This window comes from Pollachius pollachius (genome assembly GCF_949987615.1).
Source record: "Pollachius pollachius genome assembly, chromosome: 8".
Classification (NCBI taxonomy): domain Eukaryota; kingdom Metazoa; phylum Chordata; class Actinopteri; order Gadiformes; family Gadidae; genus Pollachius; species Pollachius pollachius.
This window is the reverse complement of record NC_136941.1, coordinates 14,480,629-14,506,663: the sequence shown is the minus strand read 5'-3', so window position 1 is coordinate 14,506,663 and position 26,035 is coordinate 14,480,629. Positions and strand designations below refer to the sequence as shown.

Sequence of the window (26,035 nt, the reverse complement as noted above, 5' to 3'; positions counted from 1 at the left end):
GGAACAGGAACAGGATGACAAAAAGCCAGGAGATCAGATGAGAAGAGTGAAGGGCAAATTAGGAGGCAGGGCTAGGAGTCTAGAAGGGGTTAAGGATTATGGGGGAGGGTGGTGTCCACCTGATGAGACGGTAGGTCCGGAGGTTAGGACTGCTGTGTAGGACGCAGAGGACTAGGAATCGATAGTCAAAGTAGACTAAATGGAGATGTTGTGAGGAAGGGTTGGAGAGCAGTGTGGGCTGAGGTGACTTGAGGAATGCTCTGGTTCGAGTTGAGTTGGATTCGGATCTCTGCAGTAGAGAGAGTGAGAGAGAGAGAGAAACACTCACCTAATTGGTCACCACCCTGCATGCATGAAGAAGCTATTCAGGTCAGGTGCTGAGCAGTTCGTCTATTACTAAAACCAAGTGAAATGGTAAAAGCTTGGAGGTACTGCGTGTGTTTATTTCCATTCATTTCATCAGCAAGCAGTGCCCTGTTTGTCTTCCATTGAGGAGACTGAAGCCCCTTCTCTGTCTCTCATCCCTCTTCCAGTTTTTTCCTCAGAAACATGCCCCTCCAACCTAATACCTTCATTTGACTTGGATATATATAAACATATTCTGGTTTTAAGAGTAACTGTTACATCCTACGCCCTTGCTGCCGTTGATTTGTATGTCATGATGGCGCTTCCTCAGACAGTGACAGTTATTAAGATGTATTCCCTTCAGTGACAGAAACAGGTTGATATTGGGCTTGCCTTTGAAACGCAATGTCGAACGCAACAGTCGCATCTACTGTCAACTGTCGGGTTGAACAAATTACTAGAATAATATTTGAACCTTTCTTGAACTATCAGTTCAGTTCTACAAAGAGTATCGGAAAAAGGAACCATGCTATGTCTCACATCATTCCAGTAAATTATTGTCTTTAACCTGGGCTGTGAAAGCTTGGATGGTTCTACAATGTTTTGTTCTAGCCGAGTTTGGACATATCCTATCGCAGCTGGACAGACGGGAGGAAGAGAGGCTATTTTGCAGGACAGGGATGTGGTTCCTTGCTTGAGGTTCTCAGTTAAAGAGGGTTCATCCTTCCTTCCCTCCAATGTTTGTCCCAGGAGACATCCGCAATGACCTGTACCTCACCCTGGAGCGGGGCGAATTCGAAAGGGGGGGCAAGAGCGTGCAGAAGAACATCGAGGTCACCGTGTACGTGCTCTACGCCGACGGCGACACGCTCAAAGTACGGAACGACGCGGCACGATGACAAACACACGTTTAGTACGGCGAGCACAGGCTGTCAATGATCACCGTTGGCAGCCACGTAGCGAACGTCCAGACCCGGCGAGTTAACCCCGTCTCCTCTCTCCCCTGTTCCCCCCACCAGGACTGCATCAGTCTGGGCAGCGGGGAGCCCAACACCAGCGAGCATCGCTCCTTCGTCCTCTACCACAACAACAGCCCTCGTTGGAGCGAGATGGTGAAGCTGCCCATCCCCATAGATCGCTTCAGAGGGTCCCACCTACGCTTTGAGTTCAGACACTGCTCCAGTGAGTCCCCACTGCTGACCATGCATCCTTAATTACCCGGCACAATAAAGAGACAGAACTCTGGGTATCTGTGTGTTGTTATTTTTATTTAACAGTAGCAGTGGGGCAGTGGGAAGTCGAGTGGTTCAGGTGTTCAACTCCCTTGCTCAAAGTTACTGGGTTCAATCCCTAATTTCCAAGTAGCTGATCACCCTTGAGCAAGGTGCATAGCCCCCTTATTGCTCTTGAATTACCTTTACTTCGCTTTGGACGGAAAGTGCCTCCTAAATGTAATATAAATGATTAAATAACACACTGTATGACAAGATCACGTTGGCCGTGGCAGTGGTCGAGTTGAAAGACACATTTCATCTTTAATGCTGTTGTTCTTTCAGCTAAAGACAAAGGGGAGAAGAAGCTGTTTGGCTTCGCCTTCACGCCTCTAATGAGGGAGGACGGGACAACCTTGTCGGATGAGAACCATGAGCTCTATGTTTACAAGGTGAGAGCCGGGGAGGGGATTCAAACACTTCCCCCCCCCCCCCCGCAGTGGCAGGGCCGTGGCTGCGCGGAGCCCTCACAGGCAGAGTGGGTACACATTCAAATGCAAGGTGTAAAAGTAGCCGCGCTATATTTAGACGCCGCTGTATTTCACATGAAAAACTCCCTGACTCCTCCACCTTATCCCTATCCTCACCACTACGCAACTCCCCCTCTCTCTCTCTCTCTCTCTCTCTCTCTCTCTCCCCCTCTCTCTTTTTCTCTCCCCCCCCCCTCTCTCTCTCTCTCGTTCTCTTTCTCTCTCTCATACTCTCCAACTCTCTCTCAATCCATCTTTCTCTCTCTCTCTCTCTCACTCCCTCTCTCTCTCATCTTTCTCTCACTCCATCTGTCCATCCCTCTCCATCTCTCCCTCTCACTCCGTCTCTCTCTCACTCCATATCTCCCTCTCTCTCCATCTCCCTCCCTCTTTCTCTCCGTCTCGCCCTCTCCATCTCTCCCTCTCCATCTCTCTCTCTCACTCCATCTCTCCCTCTCTATCTCTCCCTCTCTCTCACACCATCTCTCCATCTCTCTCTCCATCTCTCCCTCTCAAACCGTCTCTCTCTCACTCTATCTTTCCCTCTCTCTACATCTCCCTCTCCCTCTCTCTCCGTCTCGCCCTCTCTCCCTCTCTCCATCTCTCCCTCTCTCTCCATCTCTCCGTCTCTCTCCCTCTCACTCTCTCCATCTCTCTCTCCCTGCCTTAGTGTGATGAGAACGCTACGTTCAGTAACCAGGGCCTGTACCTGAGCATGCCCTGCTGTAAGGAGGACTTCAACAGCTGTCCCAACCTGCCCGCCAACCTGCCCTTCCAGAGGAGCCCCAAGGAGACCTTCTGGGTCTCCACACTGCTCTGCTCCACCAAGCTCACTCAGAACGGTACGACGACCAGCGGGTCGATGCGATGCTACACGGCTCAAGCTGAGTGACTCGAGCGCTACTCTCGGTTGAAGTGCTAATGTACTGTTTCTGGGTTTCTCTGTTTTGTTTTGAATGACATTAGTCGACCTCCTGGCTCTGCTGAACTGGAAGGCCCATCCTGACCGAGTGTTGGATATCCTGGGCCGTCTGCGGCAGATCAGCGGGGAGGAGATCGTCAAGGTCACTTTCAACACCACTGTCGTGCTTTTAGAACATACTTTGTGTTCGGTTCAATATGCTAGTGGAGTTACAGTTGATTTTGTGTTGGTTTATATAATACAAAAACTAAATTCGGACACTATTGTACGCTTTGTTGGCAACCCTGTTATATTTTTCATACATTTGATGTATAATATATTTTACCAAAATATAAGTTAAAAGGTAAGGTAACTACAGTCTCTGTCCCTCATCACATGGATGTGTGGTTGGTTATAGTGCTACAGTACGTTTTGATTGTAAATTGAAGATAAATCCTTTAATTCCAAGACAGCCATGTCATGATTCTTGTTCCTGTGCTTCCATTCAGTTCTTGCGAGATGTCCTGGATACACTCTTCTGTCTCTTGGATGACAACACAGATAAATACGGACCGTTGGTATTCCAGTCACTGGTAAGGAAAACAGGAGCTCACACACACACACACACACAAATACACACACACACACACACACACAAACTTGCATGCACGCATTCACGCACCAAAACAAATGGTTTCATCTTACATGTGTAGCCACTGCAAGACAAAAGGAGTGGGATTCACGTGGTTATTTTTGGGCTCTGTGTAGGTTTTCATCATCAACCTGCTCAGGGACAGCCGCTTCTACCACTTCAGACCGGTGATGGACTCGTACATTCAGAACCACTTCGCTGGAGCGCTGGCTTACAAGTAAAGAACACAATAGTGCTACTGAAATATAAATACCATCCAATGCAAGGCTACCTTCAGCGTTTGTTGGGAGAATATGAATTACACTTTCTCTAACGATCTCTGATGTGCTTCTAATTGTGGTCACAATTCACCATAGGAGATCCATGATATTGACTCAGAGGCTCTTTCCACACTGTGTTTTCAGAGAGCTGATCCGATGTCTAAAATGGTACATGGACCGCTCAGCTGAAGTGGTCAGACAGGACCATATCCAGGAAGCCATGAGGGTAAGGTCCATGACTTATATCAAAACACAAACACACACACACAAATTAATCGTTTCTTTGATATTCCTGGTTTTGGAAAGCTTGAACCCCTGCAAAAATACAAAACATGTCCCGGATCTTTCAAAGTAGATTTATTGGCGAGGCCTAAAAAAGTAGCCAATAGGCACGTCTGACAAGCAGAGGCTGATAAGGAGTAATGCGAGCTCAGGAAGGTAAGTAATACCAAGCCCAATGGGTCTGCGGTGGACCAGGCCTCTTTTGGGAAAGTATACTGGAGCTAGAGTGGGGGTATCGATGGCTCCCAGACCCAGATGTACTTGGATAATAAAGACTCTCAGGAAGTGGGAATGAGAATGAACCAGAATATAGATAAACTAGAGTGAAAGTATATTTGATTAAACGAAAAGCCAAATTATTGAAACAAATATGGCTATCAACAATGACAAGGTCGTAAAATAGTTTGATTGAGGAGATTGTCTTTCTAGGTAACGGCGTGTATCGTATATGCCTAGGATGTAAAGAAGTGGATGTAAAACTACTAAATGTTCACATATAAACTATCAGCACCCGTTGGGACTTCTGAATGGACAGCCGAGTCTCATTCAAAAGCAATCAATCATTCATAACCTAAAATTGAATCCAGTCAATGACCCATTTTTTCAACACGGTACTTCCAAGGATGAGCCCTAGAAAATGCAAAGACCTAACAGAAAACGGATCCCTTTCATAGAACAAAAACCTCTGCCCTTCAAACACCCCAGATTCTTCACTGAGGATACGGTGTATCTTGTACAAGCCACTGCGTTCATCTCAACCCGACTACTGTAATGCCCTTTATGCTGGTGTTAGCCAGGCCTCCCTCTCATGCTTTCTTTTGGGCCAGAACGCTGCAGCTTGCCTTTTAACAGGAACACGCAAGAGACGCTGCTCACCGGCTCCTTGGATGTTTTAGGATTGATTTGAGGATGTTATCGTTGAACAAAGCCTTAAATGGATATAAATGGGTAAGCTCCAGCCTATCTCGCTGACCTTTTACATCCTTACCTCCCATGGCAGTCACTCAGGTACGCTGACCTGTTGCTTCTAGTCGACCCAAGATCGAGGTTGAAGCATCGGGGGGGTTGTGACGCAAAGTCGCCCCCAACCTCTGGAATGAGTGGCTTCCTCATGTCAGGCTGGCCCCCACATTGCCTGTTTTTAAATCCTGTCTTAAAACACTTTTTATTTTTCTTGTCTTTTAACTCGAATATGAGAGTTGCATTTCTTTGTTTTTATTTATATTTTTATTTTTGTGTTTATGGTGTCTTTGATTGTACAGCAGTTGGGTCAACTGCCGTTGTTCTTTTTTTAAATGTGCTCTATGAATATATTTGATTCGATTTTTACAGAAACATGTATCTTAAAACAACTGCTAGATGGAGACAATTACCATTATATATTGATTTGATCTACATGGGGCGAAGAATATCAGGTTGCTTGCTACATGCATTTTAAACTAAATTCTTCAATAGATAGACCCATCTCGATCTGTCTATCCCTTTTCTGTGATGTCTGCAATTTGTAGAATCTCAGGTTTTAATATTGATAATTCGTGGCGTAATTTAGTCAGTTACTAATTCCTGTTTTGGCAGTATTTCCCAATATGCCTAAACTCTAACTGCTCCCTAATGACATGCATCTGAATTCACTGTAAATGGATAAAACATGGTAATAGAAGAGAGCATATAGTATTTTGCTATAGCATCAGGCCTTAGTTTCAATCCCATGGGAACAGCAACTCAGGGTTGTATGTTAGAAACACTGCAATCTAATTTTGTAATATTCCTACTGAGATAAATAATTGAAGAGAGAATTTGTGAGAGAATTTAAGGACACCCAAAGTCTAGCCATGCTGTCAGCCTTATACAATACCCAATGCAATATCACTGCTTTGAGGCTCACTATTAAAGAATCGGTTTGAGATAGTAATTATGGGTAAAACAACACTGGGGCAGATCAGTGAGAGGCCCGACAGGATAGCCAGGAACGAATGGACACAAACAAAAACAAAACAAAGTACAAGGTTACCCACATCAGAAAATAAACCCCGGAATTAATTGCGCCCGATGGTAGCGGTTCTGCGATCATAAGCGTGTTAGCCGGTGTGAATCCGTTGGCCATACAGCAGATACAGTTGGCTGAGTGTTGGACACTGATGTAGTGTCTTGATAGTGTGGGCAACCGGTGTCCCTCTCGCCTGGAACTGTACTCTAACGCTGTTGGCACTTGGCGAGCTGGCCGCCGCACCATTGACGCAAGGGGCTTTTCTCCACGATCCGTTAAATAATTAATTTTTGTTTGTCTATCCGGATGCCAGGGAGTTGCGCATACGCTAACACTGCCAAGTCGCGTGCCCTTGGAGGTAACTTAACTTTGCAGAGGAGAAATGATCACTGTGGTGCCATGGCAGAGGACAGACGCTTGTTGAAGGTTCACACGTCTGATCCGATAGACTAAATCCCTCAATGACTCTGTGCCTTTAAATAGAAGTTCTTCCCGACATGTTTTGCGATAACCAAAGTCCCCACTTAACCTCAGGACGCGTTCCCGGTTTTCTTCTCCACTTGCAGGTGTCTATTCCCTGAGTTGTATCAATTCTCCAGGGTTTACATCCTGCATGGTCCCCCCAAATGTTACACCTGATATCCCTAAATACAAACTGCTGTTTGTTCCATGCTCGTACATTTTTCCTTGTCTATCATAGGCTACAGCAGATAACTTTAGATTCCTTAGACTTCCATCGTTTTCACTGGAGATTTCCTCATAAGGAAGATCCAATGTATTTCCAGTAAGACCAATCTATTTCCAGTAATTCCCTCCACATTTCCATGTAGAGGGAATTAAACAAATGCAGTGAGCCCCAGTGTGAGTGCACAACACGTTTCACCGCACAGGCGACCCTGCCTCGCTGTCACCTTATACAGATGTTCAAATCAAATAAATAATAAATGAAGAGTAGGCTACAGCAGGACTGTACATTATGTACTATGCAATTCATTCAATTCCTGGAGACCTGGAGTCTCATTAATTCAGTAGTATACATTTTAATGGTGATGCATAAGCACAAATGGCACCATCTGACACAGACAGAGAAGGCTGCCGGGTTGAGCTGCAGGGATTGTGTAAAGAGGTGAAGGGACTCCCAACTGTTTGATACGTGTTAGTATGAGGAGATATAGGCTGCCTTTGCATGGCGTTTACACCTATTTCTGTTTAAAGGTGGTTGCCGATTATATCATATTACATCAAGTGTGTATTGGTTGTAATGACGACATTATTCCGATTATGTTCATCAATAGTGCCTGATGTTGTTGATTGCACTTTAAGCATAATGAATGTTGTAGCCAACACAGAAAAACGGGCCTCAAATAGTTACTAGGACAAGTGTGCGTCATGTGCTCTCCTCTAATTCTCTGTCCCCTACTGCCCCCTGCTCAGGCCCTAGAGTACCTGTTCAAGTTCATCGTCCAGTCTCGGATCCTGTACTCGCGGGCCACCTGTGGGATGGAGGAGGAGCAGTTCCGCGCCAACATCCAAGAGCTGTTCCAGTCCATCCGCTTCGTGCTGAGCCTGGACAGCCGCAGCTCGGAGACCCTGGTCTTCACACAGGTCAGATGGCTCCTAGGGGAGAGCTTCTCGGTGGACAGTCGTGTCTGTCAAAAAGCATTTTCTGCTTGCTAGGCAGTCCTGTTTCAATTTAGTCTCTTTTTGGTTTTATTTTGTAACTGTTTCGCCGCTGAGTGATTCCAGATCTTTGGTTTTGCATGTTTGTCCATTTTTGTTGAATTGTGTTCATTTTGCATCCACATATCTCCAGTTTAATTCCCATGTTTGTGTTGCTTGTTTTTGATTATTGAAGCCATGTTGTTTTATTGTATTGAACCCCGCCCCTCTTACTGTCACCCCACCCTTGGCTTGTTGTTGGACAGTTCAGGGGTGTGGTCAGCTGCATGCCTCTCTGTGGTCATATTCCAGCGCTTCTTCGGTCTCAGTAAGTCACAGCGCCCCCTGTGTTCATTCAGTTCCGGTGCAGCAGCAGGCTGTGCCTCAATCCAACAAGATGACATTGAGAAAACTGTGGTCACCTCTGTGGTTTTTCTATTGAAATAGATAATTAGCAGAGGTTGAAGGATTTTAACTATTTATCTTCATTATGTGCGCATTTACGTGTCCATGTAACATCCATTTGTAAAAATGCTCATATAAAGCTAATGCTCAACGCCAGCTCTAGCACACATATTACAGAGCAGCCCTAACAGAGATTGTTCCCCGTTGATCTTTGCCCTCATAGGCGGCGCTGTTAAACAGTTTCCCGGATATATTCGACGAGCTGCTCCAGATGTTCACCGTCCAGGAGGTGGCTGAGTACGTGCGGGGCACCCTGGGGAGCATGCCCAGCACAGTGGACATCGGCCAGTCCATGGACGTGGTTAAGCTCCAGTCCATCGCTCGCACCGTCGAGAGCCGACTCTTCTACTTCCCCGGTGAGACCGATTGGCCGAACGCCAGGCCCGAGATACACATTTAAAAACCATAATCGATATTATGTTATACTTAAACATTATAAACGCATGAATAAACATTGGTGTTGTCTTATTATATATTTTGACCAAGATGAATAGGTTATCAATCCACTGTGATCAAAATTATTCTCTCTATTCATATTTCAAGGCGAAATATTTCAAAAAGTAGTCCAAGTCTATTTCCTCCCACCTAAACGGCGTCATGTCTCCTCCACCTCCTCCTCCTCCGCCCGCCAGAGTCCCGCAGCATCCTGCTGCCAGTGGTCCTGCACCACATCCACCTCCATCTGCGCCAGCAGAGGGAGCTGCTGATCTGCTCCGGGATCCTGGCCAGCATCTTCTCCATCATCAAGACCAGCGCCATGGTGGGACGACATGTGCCTGCTCAGCACGCACGCACGCACGCACACAAGCACAACAACACGCACAAGCTCACATCAACATACAAACACCCCTGTTTCCTTTTTTGCGACCAAGAATGGGATGTTTTGAGCCGATGTCCTTCCTCATTCCTGTGATATTGCTGTTTATCTGAGACTTGCAGACTGCACACAACTCCCCCTTCCCCCTCTACACACAGCTATTGACATAGCTGAGTATAAAAAATGAATGGCAAAAAAAATCAAATGTAAAATTCATGTGTCCTTTTGAAAGACCCCGTCACTCATTCCAGTGCAGCCTTGGCTTGTTACGGCCAACCGCCCCACATTGTCTCCACGGTTTAAATAGGCAATTAAGCAGCATGGGTCTCGCCATCAATTATTTATACAGTCTTTTCCCCTCACGGACTTCTTCTTCTTTTCCTACCTCTTCTTCTTCTTCTTCTTCTATTTTATCTTCTTCTTCTACTACTTTTTCTTCTTCTTCTACTACTTTTTCTTCTTCTTCTTCTTCTTCTTCTTCTTCTTCTTCTTCTTCTTCTTCTTCTTCTTCTATTTTATCTTCTACTTCATCTTCGTCTTCTTCTTTCTCTTGTTCTACTTCTTATTCTTCACCATCCTCGTCTTCCTCATCATCATCATCCTCTTCCTCTTCTTCTTATCTCTTCCCCCTCTCTTTCTTTTATACTGGTTCTCTCCCAGGAATCGTCGGTTCAGGAGGAGGTGGAGATGATGGTGGAGAGCCTTCTTGACGTGCTGCTGCAAACGCTGCTGTCCATCATGAGCAAGTCCCAGGCTGTGGAGACCTCCAGGGGACAGAGATGCCCTCAGTGCACAGCAGAGATCACGGTCAGACTCCCTTCCCTCACTCCCCACCCCAAACACCTATAAAGGAGCAAATTATATCCTATTCTGTAATTCGACAGAAATTTTACTCCATTCCATTTTCCCAATGCAAGTCATTGATCAGCAGGGAGAATTCGGCCACCTTGCTCAAGATTGCTGAGAGGAAAGCTGTAGAAATCAGGGTTCAAAATTACAATCTTCTTTTTCTGTGGTGCAGGGGGAGTATGTTTCCTGTCTGCTCTCGCTGCTCAGGCAGATGTCGGAGCTCCACTTCCATCACCTGCTCAACAACTTCCACAGTAAAGAGGAGCTCAAGGTGGGAGGCAGCTTTGTTCAGCCGCAGAGAAATAAATACAAAGGAAAAAATCAACAAGGTTGCCGAATGTGTTTACATGTCTGTCGCCCACCAGGAGTTCCTGTTGAAGATCTTCTGTGTGTTTCGTAATCTGATGAAACTGACAATCTTCCCGCGAGACTGGAGCGTGATGAGACTCCTCACAAGCCAGTAAGTCTGGTTTTTTTTTGCTTAAAGGTAGGGTAGGCAATTTGGAGGAACCAGCCAGAATAGGCTAGAGTTTGAATGTATCCACCCAAAAAAATCCCACTCAGTCCCTTCAGGCCCCCCTCCAAAGCCACTCCCCCAAAACATTTGATTAGCTCGCTAGCTTTGGCTATCGGTCTGCTTTGCCTTGTGTAAGACTCTGATCATGCACAATGAGTGCACAGGCAAAGTGAGTGCAGGAATACGGTTAGGTAAGTAGACAGACAGGTATGCCATCCAATCATTTCATTCAGGGTGCATTAAATGTTTTGACGGGCTTGTTACAGGCCTGCAACACAGGTTTTTTTTATGGTTTTTTTCAGCGTATTTTATTTATGGATTTCTGTCGGGATGTAAAGAGAGTTTAAAAACATATGACAAAAAATGCTAGTAAGATAAATTGCCTACCCTAACTTTAAAGGGGATTTCTATCTTTTTCTAAAGGCATAGCGGCAGATACCTGGCTGTCAGAGCTGATAAGGCTAGCACTAACAGCCTATGTGTGTTTTCTGCAGTATCATCCTGGTGACCACACAGTTCCTGTCCCCCGCGCTGCACAAGAACTTCTCTGAGGCTGACTTCGATTTCAAGGTGTGTGTGTGTGTGTGTGTGTGTGTGTGTGTGTGTGTGTGTGTGTGTGTGTGTGTGTGTGTGTGTGTGTGTGTGTGTGTGTGTGTGTGTGTGTGTGTGTGTGTGTGTATGAGTGAATTTGCATGTACCTGAGTAAACTAGTAGTTTCAATGTAATATTAATATAAATATTACAAAATTAATTTCCAGGAACGCTTTTCAATATTTATTTAACATCTTATCTCATCTTATCATTCAGTTATCTTAAAAACTGAACTGAGTACCAGCATATAACTTTTTGTTAAAAAAATACTTCAATCTTAATAAAGATATGCATATGTATTCTGCTACTTTTTTACAGGTCATTTAGCAGATGTTTTGTGTGATTTTCCAGTGAGGCTAATGCTGCTCTTCTTGATCTTTCCCCTGCCTGTGGCGCAGGTGTGGAACTCCTTCTTCAGCCTCACAGTGCTGTACATCAACCAGCCCAGCCTGCAGCTGGAGCCCCTCACCCAGGCCAAGAGGAAGAAGATCCTGGACAAGTCATTACAATTATAATTTATTAATAATAATAATCACGATAATGACAATAGTATATAATAATTACATTATTAATATCAATAATTACTTATTCTTATTCATTATTACTTAATTTAAATATATTAGAATTAAATGATGGTAATTATTATCTTTATGACTAGTAATATGACTACATTCAGTTTTTTTATCTGTTTGTTGTGTATTGATCATATGTTGTGCTCTTGTCTCTGTAGGCATGGCGATATGAGAGTGATGATGGGCTATGAGCTCTTCAGCATGTGGCAGAAGCTAGGTGAGATGACGCTCCCTTTGGCTCCTCTGAAATAACGTCTATTGTCTGGCTGATGAAATCCCCATCACGCCCATGTTTCCCGCCCCCTCAAAGGTGAGAACAAGCCCCACTTCATCCCGGGGATGATGGGGCCCTTCCTCGGAGTCACGCTGGTACCGCAGACTGAGGTGCGGAATATCATGATTCCAATCTTCCACGATATGATGGACTGGGAACAGAGGAAGAACGGCAACTTCAAACAGGTCAGCGCTGCTTTCTTCTGTGTTTTGTTTTCGTATTGAACATTTCCATCTTGTGCCTCAGACAGCTTTGACTCGTGGATCACAGAACAAGGAACAGTTGATACAATATACAATGCCCGGTGTGTGTGTGTGTGTGTGTGTGTGTGTGTGTGTGTGTGTGGGGAGGGGCCTGTTTGGGCGTGTTGGGGTCTATTTCTGTGTTTGTCTATTTGTGTTTGTATCTGTGTCTCACATTGATGTGTATGCTTGTTTCTTTTTGTCTCTGAGTGTCTTTGTGTGTGTGTATGTGTGTGGACGTGTGGGGGTTTATTATTTTTTATGTGTGTGTGTCTATTTGTGATTGTATCTGTGTCTAACATTGATGTGTATTTGTGTGTGTGTTTAACGTGTGTATGTCTCTGTGACTCTGTGCGTGTTTCATTTTGTCTATGAGTGTGTGTGTGTGTGTGTGTGTGTGTGTGTGTGTGCGTGTGTGTGTGTGTGTGTGTCTACGTGTGTGTGACAGGTGGAGGCGGAGCTGATGGACAAGCTGGACAGCATGGTTTCCGACGGGAAGGGAGACGATAACCACAGGGAACTCTTCAGCTTGCTGTGAGCGTCGCAGTGAATACTGTTGCTTCAGAACCTTCTCTGTGTAACCCTCCCCCGTCCCTCACCGTAGCAATCACTTTAAACCTGGCTACTCCGGTCAACAGAATAAACCCATCCATTCACCGCTCCAGTGGAAAGGGGGAATAGTCAGCTCAGTTCGGATGAAGTCGAAGACTCGAGGCAAAAAAAGTTGTGGCAACACGTAGATTTGCAGTTCAACCAGTTTAATACGAATTCGCAGACTCGAGATGCAAGGGAAGGACTGAACAATGTCCAAGCCTACACAAGGTTTACTTATACTTGAAAAGACGCCATAGAATGGTGAGCCTTTTTATTTCTAGGTCTAATGAGTACCATTGGTCAGAATGTTATTCCACTTGAGACCTTAAGACTTACTTTTACTAAGGCCAGGTCTCCTCTGAATGTATACCATTTAAAAGTACCCCACCATAACAAAGACACCATCCACCTAGGACCACAAGAGGACCCCTATCAGACTGAAGAGTGCGTAGACACACTTGATGACAAGTAGAAACATATCTATCATCATTTGAATGGTTTCAGTATATTATAATATATTGTTTTCCTATCGTAGTTATATAAAACCACCAATCAAAGATCTCATTCTGGACCAAAGGGATGGCTGCAGTGAAAAACAATGAAATGTGCAGCTTTGGTCAGTTCATTCTGCTGTGAACCCCCATCACCCCTACTGTACTGTTCTCTTCTTCACTATATCTCCTTTTTCTGCAGCACGCAGCTCTTTGGACCCTACCCAAGGTATATACATAGATATATAACCCTTTTTTAACTGAGTATAATATATCATATATTTTGAATCATGTGCGTTGCATTATTCTCCTCAACCAGTTAAAGACAGATGTTTCTGTTTTTCCAGCCTGCTGGAGAAGATCGAGCAGGAGACCTGGAGAGAGACCAGCATCTCCTTCGTCACGTCAGTCACCAGGCTCATGGAGAGACTCCTGGATTACAGGTACCTACTCTTGTCGTTGGGGGCCGTAGGATGGTTGAGTGCTTGACCCCCAGTCGAAAGGGTTGTGGGTTGAAACCCCAATGTCTGCACTCTTAATGTAGGCCTAACTCTTATCTTCTCATTAAATGACTCCTATCTTCTCATTTAGTAGACACTTTATATTAAAAGTTTTCCGAAAATAGTTAACGTAGTTAACTGTTGTGCTCAACCATCTCGCTAGAGGCAAGTTCAATTCTTACCAACATGACAACACTGTGATGATCTTGAGATGAAATGAATTTTTTTTGTTTTTCTTCAGGGACTGTATAAAGGGGGAGGAGGGGGAGAACAAGAAGATCAGTGGCTCCGTCAACCTCATGGTAATCACCATCTTTCACTATCTCTATCCGGTCGACGCATGTTTAATCCGTAATCGTATCTGTGATACTAATGCTGCTGGCTGATTCGACCCATTAAGACGTGATTCTAACAGACCTTGTTTTGTATCTTCTCCCCTCCCCGCATAAGAACTTCTACAAGTCGGAGGTGAACAAGGAGGACATGTACATCCGTTACATCCACAAGCTGTGTGACCTCCACCTGCAGGCGGAGGACTTCACAGGTGAAGCACAGTTCAGGCCAGCCCCTGCTGTGTAGCAAATATTGTGTTTAATGCATTGTGGCCATGAACTGCATCCATTGGCAATATTTTAAATAAATCTTCATATCAATTATGAGGTACGACATAATTAGTCTACATTATACTCAAACTAATAATAGCTTGTTTATGTTGTGTTAATTAAACCTGCGGTTTCCCATAAGCAGCCTCTGGGGGCTTGAGATGCAGCTACGGCTACAGTTATGTCATCTTCCAACGTTGTAGATGATATAGCTATTACTCAGCTTTAAAAAAGATATATATATAGCTTGTTCATCTATATCTTTCAACCCATTTTTAATGGAGTAATATGTGAGAATATTCTGTGGAAAAGTTACATAGTGCAGGTTTAATTATACAATTATTAATTTAGAATTCATCATGACATCGTGATACGATGTCATGATGTTTCACATCATTTAGTATTTGACCATCAATTATTCAGGATGGACTGATTCTGGCCTCCCCACTTCCTGACCTCTGACCTTTGGCCCCTTCCCCCTGCCAACAGAGGCGGCGTTCACCCTGCTGCTCTACTGGGAGCTGCTCCAGTGGGAGGACCGGGCGCTCAGGGACTTCCTCCACTACCCCTCACAGAGCGAGTGGCAGCGCAAGGAGAACCTCAGCCGCAAGATCCTCCACTACTTCAACAAGGGGAAGGCAAGTCCCTGAACAGGCATCACTTTTTCCTTCTATCGTTGTTGAAATGGTTTCACAAATGGCTCAAATAGGAGTAAAGTAACCTTTCATGGTGATTTTTCAATCCGGATATTGTCTTGATCATACCAACATTGATATTTTTTAGTTTCGATAAAACCTATTTTTAAAATTGAGGAAAACATTAGGATCAAGGAACAAATTGTTTGACTTTCATATTTTGTTCAGTTGGGCTCTGCATTTGAAGCTTCACTATTTCAGTGTTCCCATTTGCAGCCTCTAGTGGCCCGAGTTGTAGCTACATTTATAGCTATGTCATGTTCACACACTGTCATCCTCTGGCACTGTTCCTTTACGGATCACCTCATGGATAGATGGGGGGGGGGTTTATCTTCAAAAACATTCTAGTTCACACTGCTCGTATGGAGTTAGAAGCTGCTGTAGGAAAGCGACATAGGGCAGTTTTAACCGTTCAAAATGTAACCACACAAGCCAGCTAGATATAATATGTACTTTAGGGATTAGTTAGCTTTTTAGCCATTTGTTACATAAACGATTATCATTTCTATGGTAACAAACGTTTTTGTTATACTGCCCACGTAGTGATCAGCTGCTAATGTTAACCCCCCCCATGTCAGCCTATTAGCTGTGCCAGTATTCTGTTTTCATGCACGTCACTTCATCTTGTCACTTCACAAATCTGCTATTTATTAGGCTGATTAGTCACATTATGGTTCCAAATCCCCGCACCTACTGTTTGAGTTAATAAAGGAAACCCAATCTAATCTAAAATAATCAAAAACATTATACTAATAACCATTTTAGTGCCTTCAGTTTGCCGGTAAATGTGACAACCTATTTTCTGGCTCTGCAACACAAGATGGATACCGGTACTAACAATAAATGCATGTTTAATTGGTAATGTTTCAGCACTAATTCTGACACTATCACAACACTGTCTCTCCAGGCGCACTCAAAAACCATCCGTCATTTTTTATGTTGTTCTTTTTTGGGTGGAACAATCTTGTAAAGGGTTGATTTCCTTTTGGTCATATAGTCTTATTCTCCCGTCTGCATTTCCCTTTTTTCCAGTGTTGGGAATATGGAATATCTTTATGCCGGGAGCTGGCTTTCCAATATGAGGCGTTATATGATTACCAGAGCCTCAGCTGGATTCGGGTGAGTGCGGCTTCCGTCTCCATGTTGTTTGCCTTTCATTATCGGCTTGCTGCTGCAGGCACGCTATGTGCTCAAGAATGTATTATCCTCCAAAGATAACGTGGGATGGGGGATTTTTTTTAGCCTGTCTATCTCTCTCTCTCTCGCTGTTTCTCTCTCCGTCTCTCTCATCAAGCCCGTCTTGTGTCTTGTGCGACGCATGTCGGCAAAACAATTTAATAATCACCCGTTGATGCCCAGCCCACACTCCACAACATCATCAGCCTCAGCCTCGGCAGCGACGGCGGCTTTGGGTGGTTGAGGGTGTAATTAAAGCATTATTCGTTAGGATGATTGTGTAAGTGTTTATCTTTTCCCCTGGCAGAAAATGGAGGCTGCTTACTATGACAACATCATCGAGCAGCAGAGGGTTGAACCAGAGTTCTTCCGAATGGGTTTCTACGGCAGGAAGTTCCCCTTCTTCCTCCGGGTAAGAGGGGCAGGCCCCCGTCTCTCCAGACGTACTTAATATTCTGCTGACTCGGCTGGCTGGCTGCGCTGTCCCTCTGGTGGTTTAGGCAGCTCGCTCTAGTCCTCCGCCGGTACAAAGGTGCAAAAAACTGATGTTGAATTTTATTATGAAACCGGATGGCATGTAGGGCCTGTTTGTCTCGGGGGACAGAGGGGGGTGTGGGACGACTTGAAATGTTTTGAGCCGACACTGCGGATTAATTCACGCTCTGTGGTTTTAGCATGGGTTTATAGACAAGATCAGTTCATAAAACGGATTATTTAAAATAAGGATTAATATAAGGTTTACAGGAATAGCTTTTGGTGAGTCATTGACAGCATAATTACAGCCCACTCTAAAGATAAGCAATTTTTTTTGCATCCACTTTTATCCTCCACCTCCTCTTGCCTATCGCTCCTCTTAACTTTCTAGAACAAGGAGTTTGTTTGCCGCGGCTACGACTATGAGCGGCTTGAGGACTTCCAGCAAAGGATGCTGGGAGAATTTCCACAGGCCATCGCCATGCAGCACCCCAACCAACCGGACGACACCATCCTGCAGAGCGATGCTCAGTGTATCCTTAACCATTGCACTTCAGATATTAGTATTGTGGAGGACTCGGGAGGAAAGCTACCATGCTAACACTGATACATTACAGCTAGCTCAACACGTTAACATAGACACAATGGATAGGAGCCTTTAATGTTTAAGATTGATGACCATATTTATTATTGTTTTTAAGGTGAATTGATCTAGATATATCTATAGTACATGCTTTGGTGGAACTCACTACAGTCCCAGTGTGCCTCAAAGGAAAACATATCTTGATGTATAAGAAGGCAAAAGACAATAAAGAGGGAGAAAAACAGAATTGATTTTGGCAAATTTGAGAGGTTGACAGAGATTTTGAACAGCTGAGATTTGACACGACTCTAGCATGTTGGATTTGGCTGCCTGTATTTTTGTGTGAATGCTGGCAACCACAACTAGTGAATGGGGCCAGGTTGAGACAAAAAGCAGTTTCAAATTTATAGTTGTCCAATTCTGCCAAGTAAATGTTTGCTACCGATAGAGGGACACATCTTACACATTGTCACTTTAAATTAAAACATGTGGACTGAGCTTCTGAGCTCACCCACTTTTTGTCCCCTGAAATTGGTTATTTTATTTATTTAATTCAATGTAGGCGTGAAATAAGAATTTCCTCTTCTCTTACATGCTATGGAAAATGACCACCGGTGGCATCAGCTATTCCTCTCACGTCCCCTCCCCCCCCCCCTCTGGTGCTCTGTCCCCTCCCCATTTGTCCCCGTCCATCCGGCTGTCTGGCTGTCTGTCCGCGTGTCACTTCCTTGACTGCTCGGCCGCAGACCTCCAGATCTACGCGGTCACTCCGGTGTCAGACGTCACGGACGCGCCCCAGCTGGAGCGCGTGCCCGAGAGGATCAAGAGCTTCTACCGCATCAACAACGTCAACCGCTTCCACTACGACAGGCCCTTCCACAAGGGACCCAAAGACAGGGAGAACGAGTTCAGGGTACGGCCTGGCCTCCTGCTCCGGCTTGTCTTCTTCTGGTTGTTTCATCGCTTAAGCGGAGGCTGTGAGACCGCCTGGGGACGTCTCGGTCTCCACGGACACTGCTGTGACATTCACGCTGATGCTTTCAATAGATCTTTGTCTCTATCTTTTATTCTTGCTTTCGTTCTTTCTTTATTGTTCTCTCTTGATGTTTATCTCTGACTCTATATATTATCTCTGACAATATATATTGTCTATTCCTCTCCCTCCCTCCCTCTCTCTCTCTCTCTGTCAATCTTTCTCTCACTCTTTCTATATCTCTATCACTCTATCTCTTCCTCTCGCCGTCTCTCTCTCTCTCGCTCTCTCTCTCTCTCTCTCTCTCCCCCTCTTTTATCTCTCGCTCCCCCCCTCCTTTCTCTCTCTCTCTCTCGCTCTCTCTCTCTCGCTCTCTCTCTCTCTCTCTCTCTCTCTCTCCCCCTCTCTTTTTTATCTCTCGCTCCCCCCCTCCTTTCTTTCTCTCTCTCTCTCTCTCTCTCTCTCTCTCTCTCTCTCTCTCTCTCTCTCTCTCTCTCTCTTTTAGAGTCTGTGGATAGAGCGGACCACCCTGATCCTGTCCAGGCCCCTCCCTGGGATCTCCCGCTGGGCTGAAGTGGAGCGGAGAGAAGTAGTGAGTGGTGGTGTGGGGTGCGGGGGGATTCAACCTTTCGTGTGTCACCTCATCCTGTGTCTCTCTCTGTTCACCACTTATGTCTGTCGCATCGGTTGAATAGCAGCAGCTGGAAACATACAGCCTGATAGCATTTTACAAAGTAAAACATAATTGTGCATTTTACTAGACAGAAGCTCTGATACATAATGTCTTTGATCTCGCTAATACAGATTACCGCTTTAAAATTACAAAGACGAACTGGGGTTTTATTTTGTCAATCTTCTCGCCTTCTTTGATACCCACGCCCCTAAGTTATTTGTGAATATAAGTGCAAATGAGATTGAACCCCCTTGGGGGGATCAAATAACTTAAATCCCCACTGCGGTTTTTGAGCGTGGCCCTGGTTGAACATCCGTCTGTGTATCTGCCTGCAGGTGGAAGTGAGTCCTCTGGAGAATGCCATCTACGTGGTGGAGAACAAGACCCAGGAGCTGAGGACGCTAATCAGCCAGTACCAGCACAGACAGCACCATGGCAACATCAACCCACTCAGCATGTGTCTCAATGGGGTCATAGATGCTGCAGTCAATGGAGGCATAGCCAGATACCAGGAGGTAGTGTTGCAGGAGAAAACAAGGCAGGACCTGGAGATAATGAGTGGCACACAGGCTCACTATAGTAAACTCATTATTGTTGTTGCTTTGTCTCAGGCGTTCTTCGATAAGGAATACATCACCAGTCACCCAGAAGACACGGAGAAGGTGACACAGCTGAAGGACCAGATGCAGGAACAGGTATGATGCATTGTGGGTGATTATTATGCACAGCAGGAGCTTAGTGTAGCAGCATGTAGGATTCACCACATGATCTGCATGCATAATGAATGAACCTGACCTTGAATAAGGGAACATTCCTCCTAACAGTAACAAATATACAACTTTCTCTTTTCTTCCATGATATTTGACTGAATAGGTGCACATTCTGGGGGTCGGACTGGCCGTCCACGAGAAGCTGGTGCATCCTGAGATGCGGCCGCTTCACAAAAAGCTGGTGGATCAGTTCCACATGATGAGGACGGGCTTACATCATGTGAGTCGGCCATGTTGGACCATCCTCCCCTTGTGACTAGAGTGTCAGTGTGGTTGAGTGCCCCCCCCCCCACGTGTGTGTGTGTGTGTGTGTGTACAAGCGCGCCTGCGGATGTCTGTGTGTGTGTGTGTGTGTGCACCCACGTGTGTTTGTGTTTGTGTGTGTGTGTGTGTGTGTGTGTAAGTGTGTGGGTGTGTGTGTGCGAGCATGTGTGTGTGCCTCTGTGTATGTGTATGTATGTACTGTGTGGCTGTCTGACAAGTTTGTACTTGTGTGTGTATATACTAACCCGTCCCGTGTGTGTGTGTGTGTGTTGGCGCACCCAGCAGGGTCTCCCTGGCGTGGACCGGTTCGGCCAGGCGGGCTGCTCAGGGGGCAACTCTCCCCGGGGCATCCTGACCTCCCACAGCCACATGAGCCCGGAGAGCATCCGCCTCATCCACCGACACAGGTCGGTTAGCCACCTAGCTCGCTAGCACCTTAGCCAGGGGTTAAAACTGAACACACACAGACCCGGAGAAACACAGCTGCCGCATTGTCTCCTGTGCTTCTTGAAGGCAGCCTTGTGTTTCAACAGGATCTGATAAAACATGGGCACCCTTGGGACATACTTTGCAAATGTTACCGTAAACAAAAACTAATGTTAAAACTGTGACATTCTTGTCGTTCGCGCCAAAGCTTCTAAACTCTCTGGTCTCCCTCTGAGTGAAACAACTGGGCGCCCTCTCGTATTCCTCCTTCGTCTTTGATTTCCGATGCGACGCATTTGTCAAAAACATGAGGACCCGCGGGGCAGTGTTCATCACCCGCCTCTATGCTCTGGTCTGGTCTAACCCCAACCCGCCCATCCCCTCCAGCCCCCTGAACCTGCAGGGCTCCATCCGCCACTCGTCCTCCTCCCTGTCCTCTCACACGTCCAGCGAGGCGGGGAACCTGGTTATCCTGACGGACGGGCTGATCGGGGAGCATCCCGAGGACTCTGGCCACATGCAGGTACGATGGGACCGCACGCCATGCCCAACGGCCAAACCTCATCAGGGCCGGACAGACAGACGGGCCGACGCCTACTGCGGTAGAGGGGAACCAGACGCAGCCTAGCAGGGACTCCAGAGCGCTGCCGTCTGCCTGCAGTGCAGTGCTGGAGCCCCCATGGATCATCAATATTAATAATCGCCAGCGTTTTGCGTGCACGTTTGATCTAGGAGGGTTTGATCATGGACGCCTTTGTCCAAAGTGACTTACAATAAATGTGAGCTATAACCCAAAAAGTGCAGATTCAATTGTGTAGCTCAAATGCATAAAATAAGCAAACTGTTTTAAGAGCCGCACTATAGAAACGAAGAGACGTTTGTTGTTTTATTTATCTACTAATTTATTTTATGATAATGTATACTTCTTACCACCGAACAACGCATGCGTTGCCAACGATATGTGATATTTGCGGCCCGAATAAGCCGCTATTGTTATTCATTGTTATTTCCCCCCACTGTGGTTTGGCAGCCCAGTCCATCGTCCTCAAGTCTGAGCTCCATCCGCTCCACCTCTTCTCAGGTCCTCACCTCTGCTCCGTCCAGCGCCCGAGGTGAATATATCACACAACATGTGATCAACACGCTCTGTAAGCCCCCGCACACACTGGGAGGAGGCTCTCTGTTGACTATTGGCGCTCGGACTGGCCTTTGCGCTTGAGGGGCTGCTACTTAAGTAACATATGCCCTGCCTTACATGACATATTAATTTGTACAGGATTCAGAATATATCGCAATAATTTCTGTCGTAGGCTCTCCTTCGTTACCGGACAAGGCCAAACACAACAGGGAAGTGATGATTCTGTTACCACAGCGAGAGAGGGCTAACAACTCCATGTACTACACACTGGCTGAGAACGGACAGGTACTTTGGGGGTCCAACTGTGCCATTCTTGGGTCATTCTTCGAGGAAACCTGATTCAATGACCTCCATCGTGCTTGCCAGGCCGTCTCTTATTTTATCCCGCTTCATTCGTCTTTCATCTAAATCCCGTTATTTGTTGTTTGAGTTGTTGTTTTTCCCTCTGTGCGCAGAACAACCACATGCAGCGTGCCTTACTCCAGCAGGTCAGCCCCTGTAAGCCGTGCACGGACCCCCACATGAACCTCCCAGAGAAAGGTGAGACACCCCCCTCCCACTCACATCCTGCTGGGCGCTGGGTGTCTGGGGTCCAAACGCTGACCTCTCCCTACCCCTCGCCCCCCCAAAGCGTTCCCCGGTAACCCCAGTGCCTGGAGCATGGAGGGGGACAGCAAGGAGACGCTCCCTTACGTCCCAGGGTCCTCCGGAAGTGTGATCATGCCCCCCGTCCCACCCCGATCCTTCCCGCCAGGTACCCACCCTCCACCCCCTCACTCCCCTTGGCTCCGATGATGTCTTCTAATATGGTTTAATGACGGTCGTCTTTGTTGTCGTGTTTTCGTTGTTATTCGTGCCTCACGTCTTGATGCTGGTGAGACGTGTTTGAATCAGTGTTGGAGTTCACAAGGTCTGCTTCCTGAACCCAACGTGGCACATGTGGTTGTGTTCTTGTTTGTTTTCTTCGCAGGGCACTTTTTGATGCACTTTGATGCGTTCCATCACCAGAACAATGACCCGCCCCCTGCCTTGCCCGTCCGTTCTCTCAGAAAGGTACAGGACAGAATGTCAAAGAGCACCTTGCCTTGATTTACCTTCTTTATTCAGCTCTAGAGAAGTATATCCACGGTATCAACCATCCCCCTCCCTCCCTCTCTCTCTCCCTCCCTCTCTCCCTCTCTCTCTCCCTCCCTCCCTCCCTCTCTCCCTCCCTCCCTCCCTCTCTCCCTCCCTCTCTCCCTCCCTCCCTCCCTCTCTTCTCATCTCCCTCCCTCCCTCCCTCCCTCCCTCCCTCTCTTCCCATCTCCCTCCCTCCCTCCCTCCCTCTCTTCCCATCTCCCTCCCTCCCTCTCTCCCTCCCTCCCTCCCTCTCTACCTCCCTCCTTCTCTACCATCTCCCTCCCTCCCTCTCTCCCTCCCTCCCTCCCTCTCTTCCCTCCCTCCCTCCCTCCCTCCCTCTCTTCCCATCTCCCTCCCTCCCTCCCTCCCTCTCTTCCCATCACCCTCCCTCCCTCCCTCCCTCCCTCTCTTCCCATCTCCCTCCCTCCCTCCCTCCCTCCCTCTCTCCCTCTCTCCCTCCCTCCTTCTCTACCATCTCTCTCCCTCCCTCCCTCCCTCCCTCCCTCCCTCCCTCTCTTCCCATCTCCCTCCCTCCCTCCCTCCCTCCCTCTCTTCCCATCTCCCTCCCTCCCTCCCTCCCCATCTCCCTCTCCCTGCAGTCCCCCCTCCACCCCATCCCCGGCTCCCCCACCAGCCCCCAGTCGGCGCTGGGCGGCAGCAACTCCACCCTGTCGGGCAGCGCCAGCAGCGGCGTGTCGTCCCTGAGCGAGAGTAACTTCGGGGGCCAGTACCCGGACACGGGGCCCATCCGGAACGACGCCCTGGAGCCCCTCCCCAGCCACCTGTGGTCCCCGCCCGAGGAGTACCTGGCCTCCCCCTACCTGCACATCCACTACAGCGGCCCGGACATGGACCCTGCCGACCAGGCGCGGCCCTTCCACTACCGCAGCCCCGCCTCGCACCCCCAGCAGCACCCCCACGCCCACCCGCACGGCGGGCACCACCCGCACCAAGCCCACCCGCACCCCCACCCGGGGATGGAGGGCCACGGCCACGGGCCCCAGCCGCAGCTGGCCATGCCCATGGCGTCCCACCACCACCACCACCACCACCACGGGGCCGGGCACGGGCCCCAGCACCACGTGCCCTACCGCCGGCCCCAGCCGCCGCCCGCCGTGCCGCCCAAGCCCTACCTGAGGGAGGGCTGCATCCCGGAGGAGGACCTGCAGCCCCAGCCCATCCCGCTGCCCCGGAGGATCTTCCACCCCCAGCACGGCCACCGGGACGAGCAGGCCAAGCACCCCTGGGAGCAGTGCATCAGCGAGGAGCACGAGGAGGCGCAGTGAGGAGAAGGGCAGGGCGAGGAGGAGGCAGAGGAGGAGGAGGAGGACGGAGGGACGACGGCGAGGGGGGTCCCCTAGCTGGGAGAGTTGTCGGGTTTTAAGGACGGCGTTCTTCTCCTTGTCTTCCTCCCTTCAATGTGCACCGAGTCAGGGAGGAGGGGCTGGTCCGAGGGGGGGGGGCGTCACCAGTCCCGTCAAGCATGGCGGCTTTGACAGGAGGAACACGAGGAGAAGGCCTTTGAAGTATGGACGAGGCGCACGCGCCGTCACTGTGTTCCGTGTCGGCCTCTGGTGCGACACGAAGGGGATTTTATCTGTCAGTCAAACACAGGGCAGGGATGTCTTTTTTGCTTTCCTCGATTTGATATTGATTGTACACAATGGTACAACGACGTGTCTGTGAGCATGTGTTTTCATTTTGAGAATAATTATATGACAAAGCGTTCTTGTGACAGATGACCACTACCCCTGATCTTTAAACAACACGGATCGGTATAAGCTAAGTGTGTCAGAGGACGTAACCTTCGCCCCCCCCCCACGCTCCCTTGCTTCATGACAACACCACGTCTGCGGCCCTCGAAGAAGGCTCTACATCCCTCGGTGAAGCAACCCAAAAATGCTTTATTATTATGAGGGGGATTTATTGTTTTTTGATAAATTTGCTAAACAAGGGTCTTCTCAAAAGCTATGTCCATCCTGTTTTTTGAAACACTGTTAAGTGGTCCTTAATAGTGAGTCATCAGAAACAGCACATTGGTGTGTTTGTGCGTGTGTGTGTGTGCACGTGAGCCTGCGTGCGAGTGTGTGTGTGTGTGTGTGCGTGCGTTGTTCCCCCAGCTTTCCTAGAACCAAGGCGATACTGTACTGAACTTGTATCCCCTTTGTGGACCTCTGGACCTTCTAAAGGTAACGCGGACCTTGTCAGTCGTAGACGACCCCCCCTCCCCCCTCCCATCCGTTCCATCGCGGACGGAAATCCACGTGAATGTATTCAAATGAGATGTTTTAATCCGTGATTTCACAAGTTGCAATTCTCCTTTCAGTTAAAGTGCTTTTTTAAGTTCAAACTCCTTGGTTGGAATCTCTTAGCTGTTATTCTTTCCGTATGTTTTTTAAACGTGACCGGGATGTCTCTGGGGGGGGGGACCGAGAGAACTCTGCAAGACGGACGGAAAGGAGTGGCGTGGTTTGACGGCTAAGCACGGACGGACCGCTGGACAGACTTATTTTGATCAGGTCAAACTCACTGAGCTGGTCCAAGACTAGTCACGGACAGAAGCCATTACCCTGGAAGTCATGAGTGCAGGATGAAGAAGAAGACTCTTTGCCTTCGCCGCACCTAAGACACCTGGCGGAAAACATGGACACTGAACTTTACACGAGACACCCCTCTATGTCTTTCAGAAGCCCTCTCCCTTTATGCCTCTCTCTCTCTCGCTCTTTGTCTCTCTCTTTGTCTCTCTCTCCCTCTCTCTCTCTAGCTCTCTCTATTTCTCGATAACTCTCTCTCACACAAGATAGATGTCACACTATGCCAACCAATGATAATTGAACATGGACGCCTGCATTTGGGCAGTGTTTTGTGTTCCGATGATATATCCTGTACACTCTCGCTGGGTAAGGGGCAAACCTAAAGATCCACTTAGATTGCGTCGCGAAGCGCCCTATTTGCCTTAAAGTGCATTTGAAATGCAGTATGACCGCTCATCTCGACACCTCCAATGGACACAGGAAACTCATGGAAATACTTCTGCTCGTCATTCTGTACTCTCTATGCTCCCCCCCTCCCCCCCCCCCCCCAAACCCACCCCTGGAAGGAATGAAATATCTGTCTGGCAAAGGGTTTTGTAAGCTTTTCCAGTTTCTGTTTAGGATTCAAAGGGTCACATGGCTCGTTGGCACGAATCGGCCTGCAGCTCTTCTCAGCCATGTTTAGATTTTTTCTGTTTGGTCGTGTGAAAGACGTATTCTGGTTTTTGACGAGGAGGATGATCGACTCTCCGGCTCTGAAAGGACAGTGTTATTTTAATGAGCTGTAATTTAATGTGCTGCTCAAACGTTGGGTTGAAAGGATAGCTAATTAACAAACACTTGTTTCCCGAAAATTCTTTTGTGTTGTT

The 26,035-nt window shown here is 47.4% G+C and overlaps 1 protein-coding gene across 1 annotated transcript in view; it reads left to right on the top strand.

Moving 5' to 3' along the window:
- The window catches only part of LOC307079279 (dedicator of cytokinesis protein 3-like), a gene marked incomplete at both ends in the record, with an annotated part of 49,498 nt that extends 25,580 nt beyond the window's left edge, over positions 1-23,918 (top strand). Inside the window, 40 exons of the mRNA XM_079741506.1 lie at positions 1,096-1,220; positions 1,365-1,527; positions 1,902-2,008; positions 2,757-2,928; positions 3,053-3,150; positions 3,497-3,580; positions 3,756-3,856; positions 4,044-4,125; positions 7,603-7,773; positions 8,456-8,648; positions 8,925-9,052; positions 9,770-9,916; positions 10,131-10,229; positions 10,324-10,418; positions 10,970-11,045; positions 11,465-11,565; positions 11,797-11,855; positions 11,949-12,097; positions 12,603-12,688; positions 13,442-13,468; positions 13,587-13,682; positions 13,981-14,041; positions 14,190-14,283; positions 14,831-14,979; positions 16,069-16,155; positions 16,520-16,624; positions 17,078-17,219; positions 18,016-18,182; positions 18,748-18,834; positions 19,251-19,430; positions 19,527-19,610; positions 19,789-19,905; positions 20,235-20,356; positions 20,763-20,898; positions 21,406-21,487; positions 21,686-21,798; positions 21,969-22,053; positions 22,145-22,267; positions 22,484-22,566; positions 23,232-23,918. Of these exons, the coding sequence (XP_079597632.1) occupies positions 1,096-1,220; positions 1,365-1,527; positions 1,902-2,008; positions 2,757-2,928; positions 3,053-3,150; positions 3,497-3,580; positions 3,756-3,856; positions 4,044-4,125; positions 7,603-7,773; positions 8,456-8,648; positions 8,925-9,052; positions 9,770-9,916; positions 10,131-10,229; positions 10,324-10,418; positions 10,970-11,045; positions 11,465-11,565; positions 11,797-11,855; positions 11,949-12,097; positions 12,603-12,688; positions 13,442-13,468; positions 13,587-13,682; positions 13,981-14,041; positions 14,190-14,283; positions 14,831-14,979; positions 16,069-16,155; positions 16,520-16,624; positions 17,078-17,219; positions 18,016-18,182; positions 18,748-18,834; positions 19,251-19,430; positions 19,527-19,610; positions 19,789-19,905; positions 20,235-20,356; positions 20,763-20,898; positions 21,406-21,487; positions 21,686-21,798; positions 21,969-22,053; positions 22,145-22,267; positions 22,484-22,566; positions 23,232-23,918 (5,063 nt within the window). The remainder of the gene's footprint in view (positions 1-1,095; positions 1,221-1,364; positions 1,528-1,901; positions 2,009-2,756; positions 2,929-3,052; positions 3,151-3,496; positions 3,581-3,755; positions 3,857-4,043; positions 4,126-7,602; positions 7,774-8,455; positions 8,649-8,924; positions 9,053-9,769; positions 9,917-10,130; positions 10,230-10,323; positions 10,419-10,969; positions 11,046-11,464; positions 11,566-11,796; positions 11,856-11,948; positions 12,098-12,602; positions 12,689-13,441; positions 13,469-13,586; positions 13,683-13,980; positions 14,042-14,189; positions 14,284-14,830; positions 14,980-16,068; positions 16,156-16,519; positions 16,625-17,077; positions 17,220-18,015; positions 18,183-18,747; positions 18,835-19,250; positions 19,431-19,526; positions 19,611-19,788; positions 19,906-20,234; positions 20,357-20,762; positions 20,899-21,405; positions 21,488-21,685; positions 21,799-21,968; positions 22,054-22,144; positions 22,268-22,483; positions 22,567-23,231) is intronic.
- Between the last annotated feature and the right edge of the window lie 2,117 nt (positions 23,919-26,035).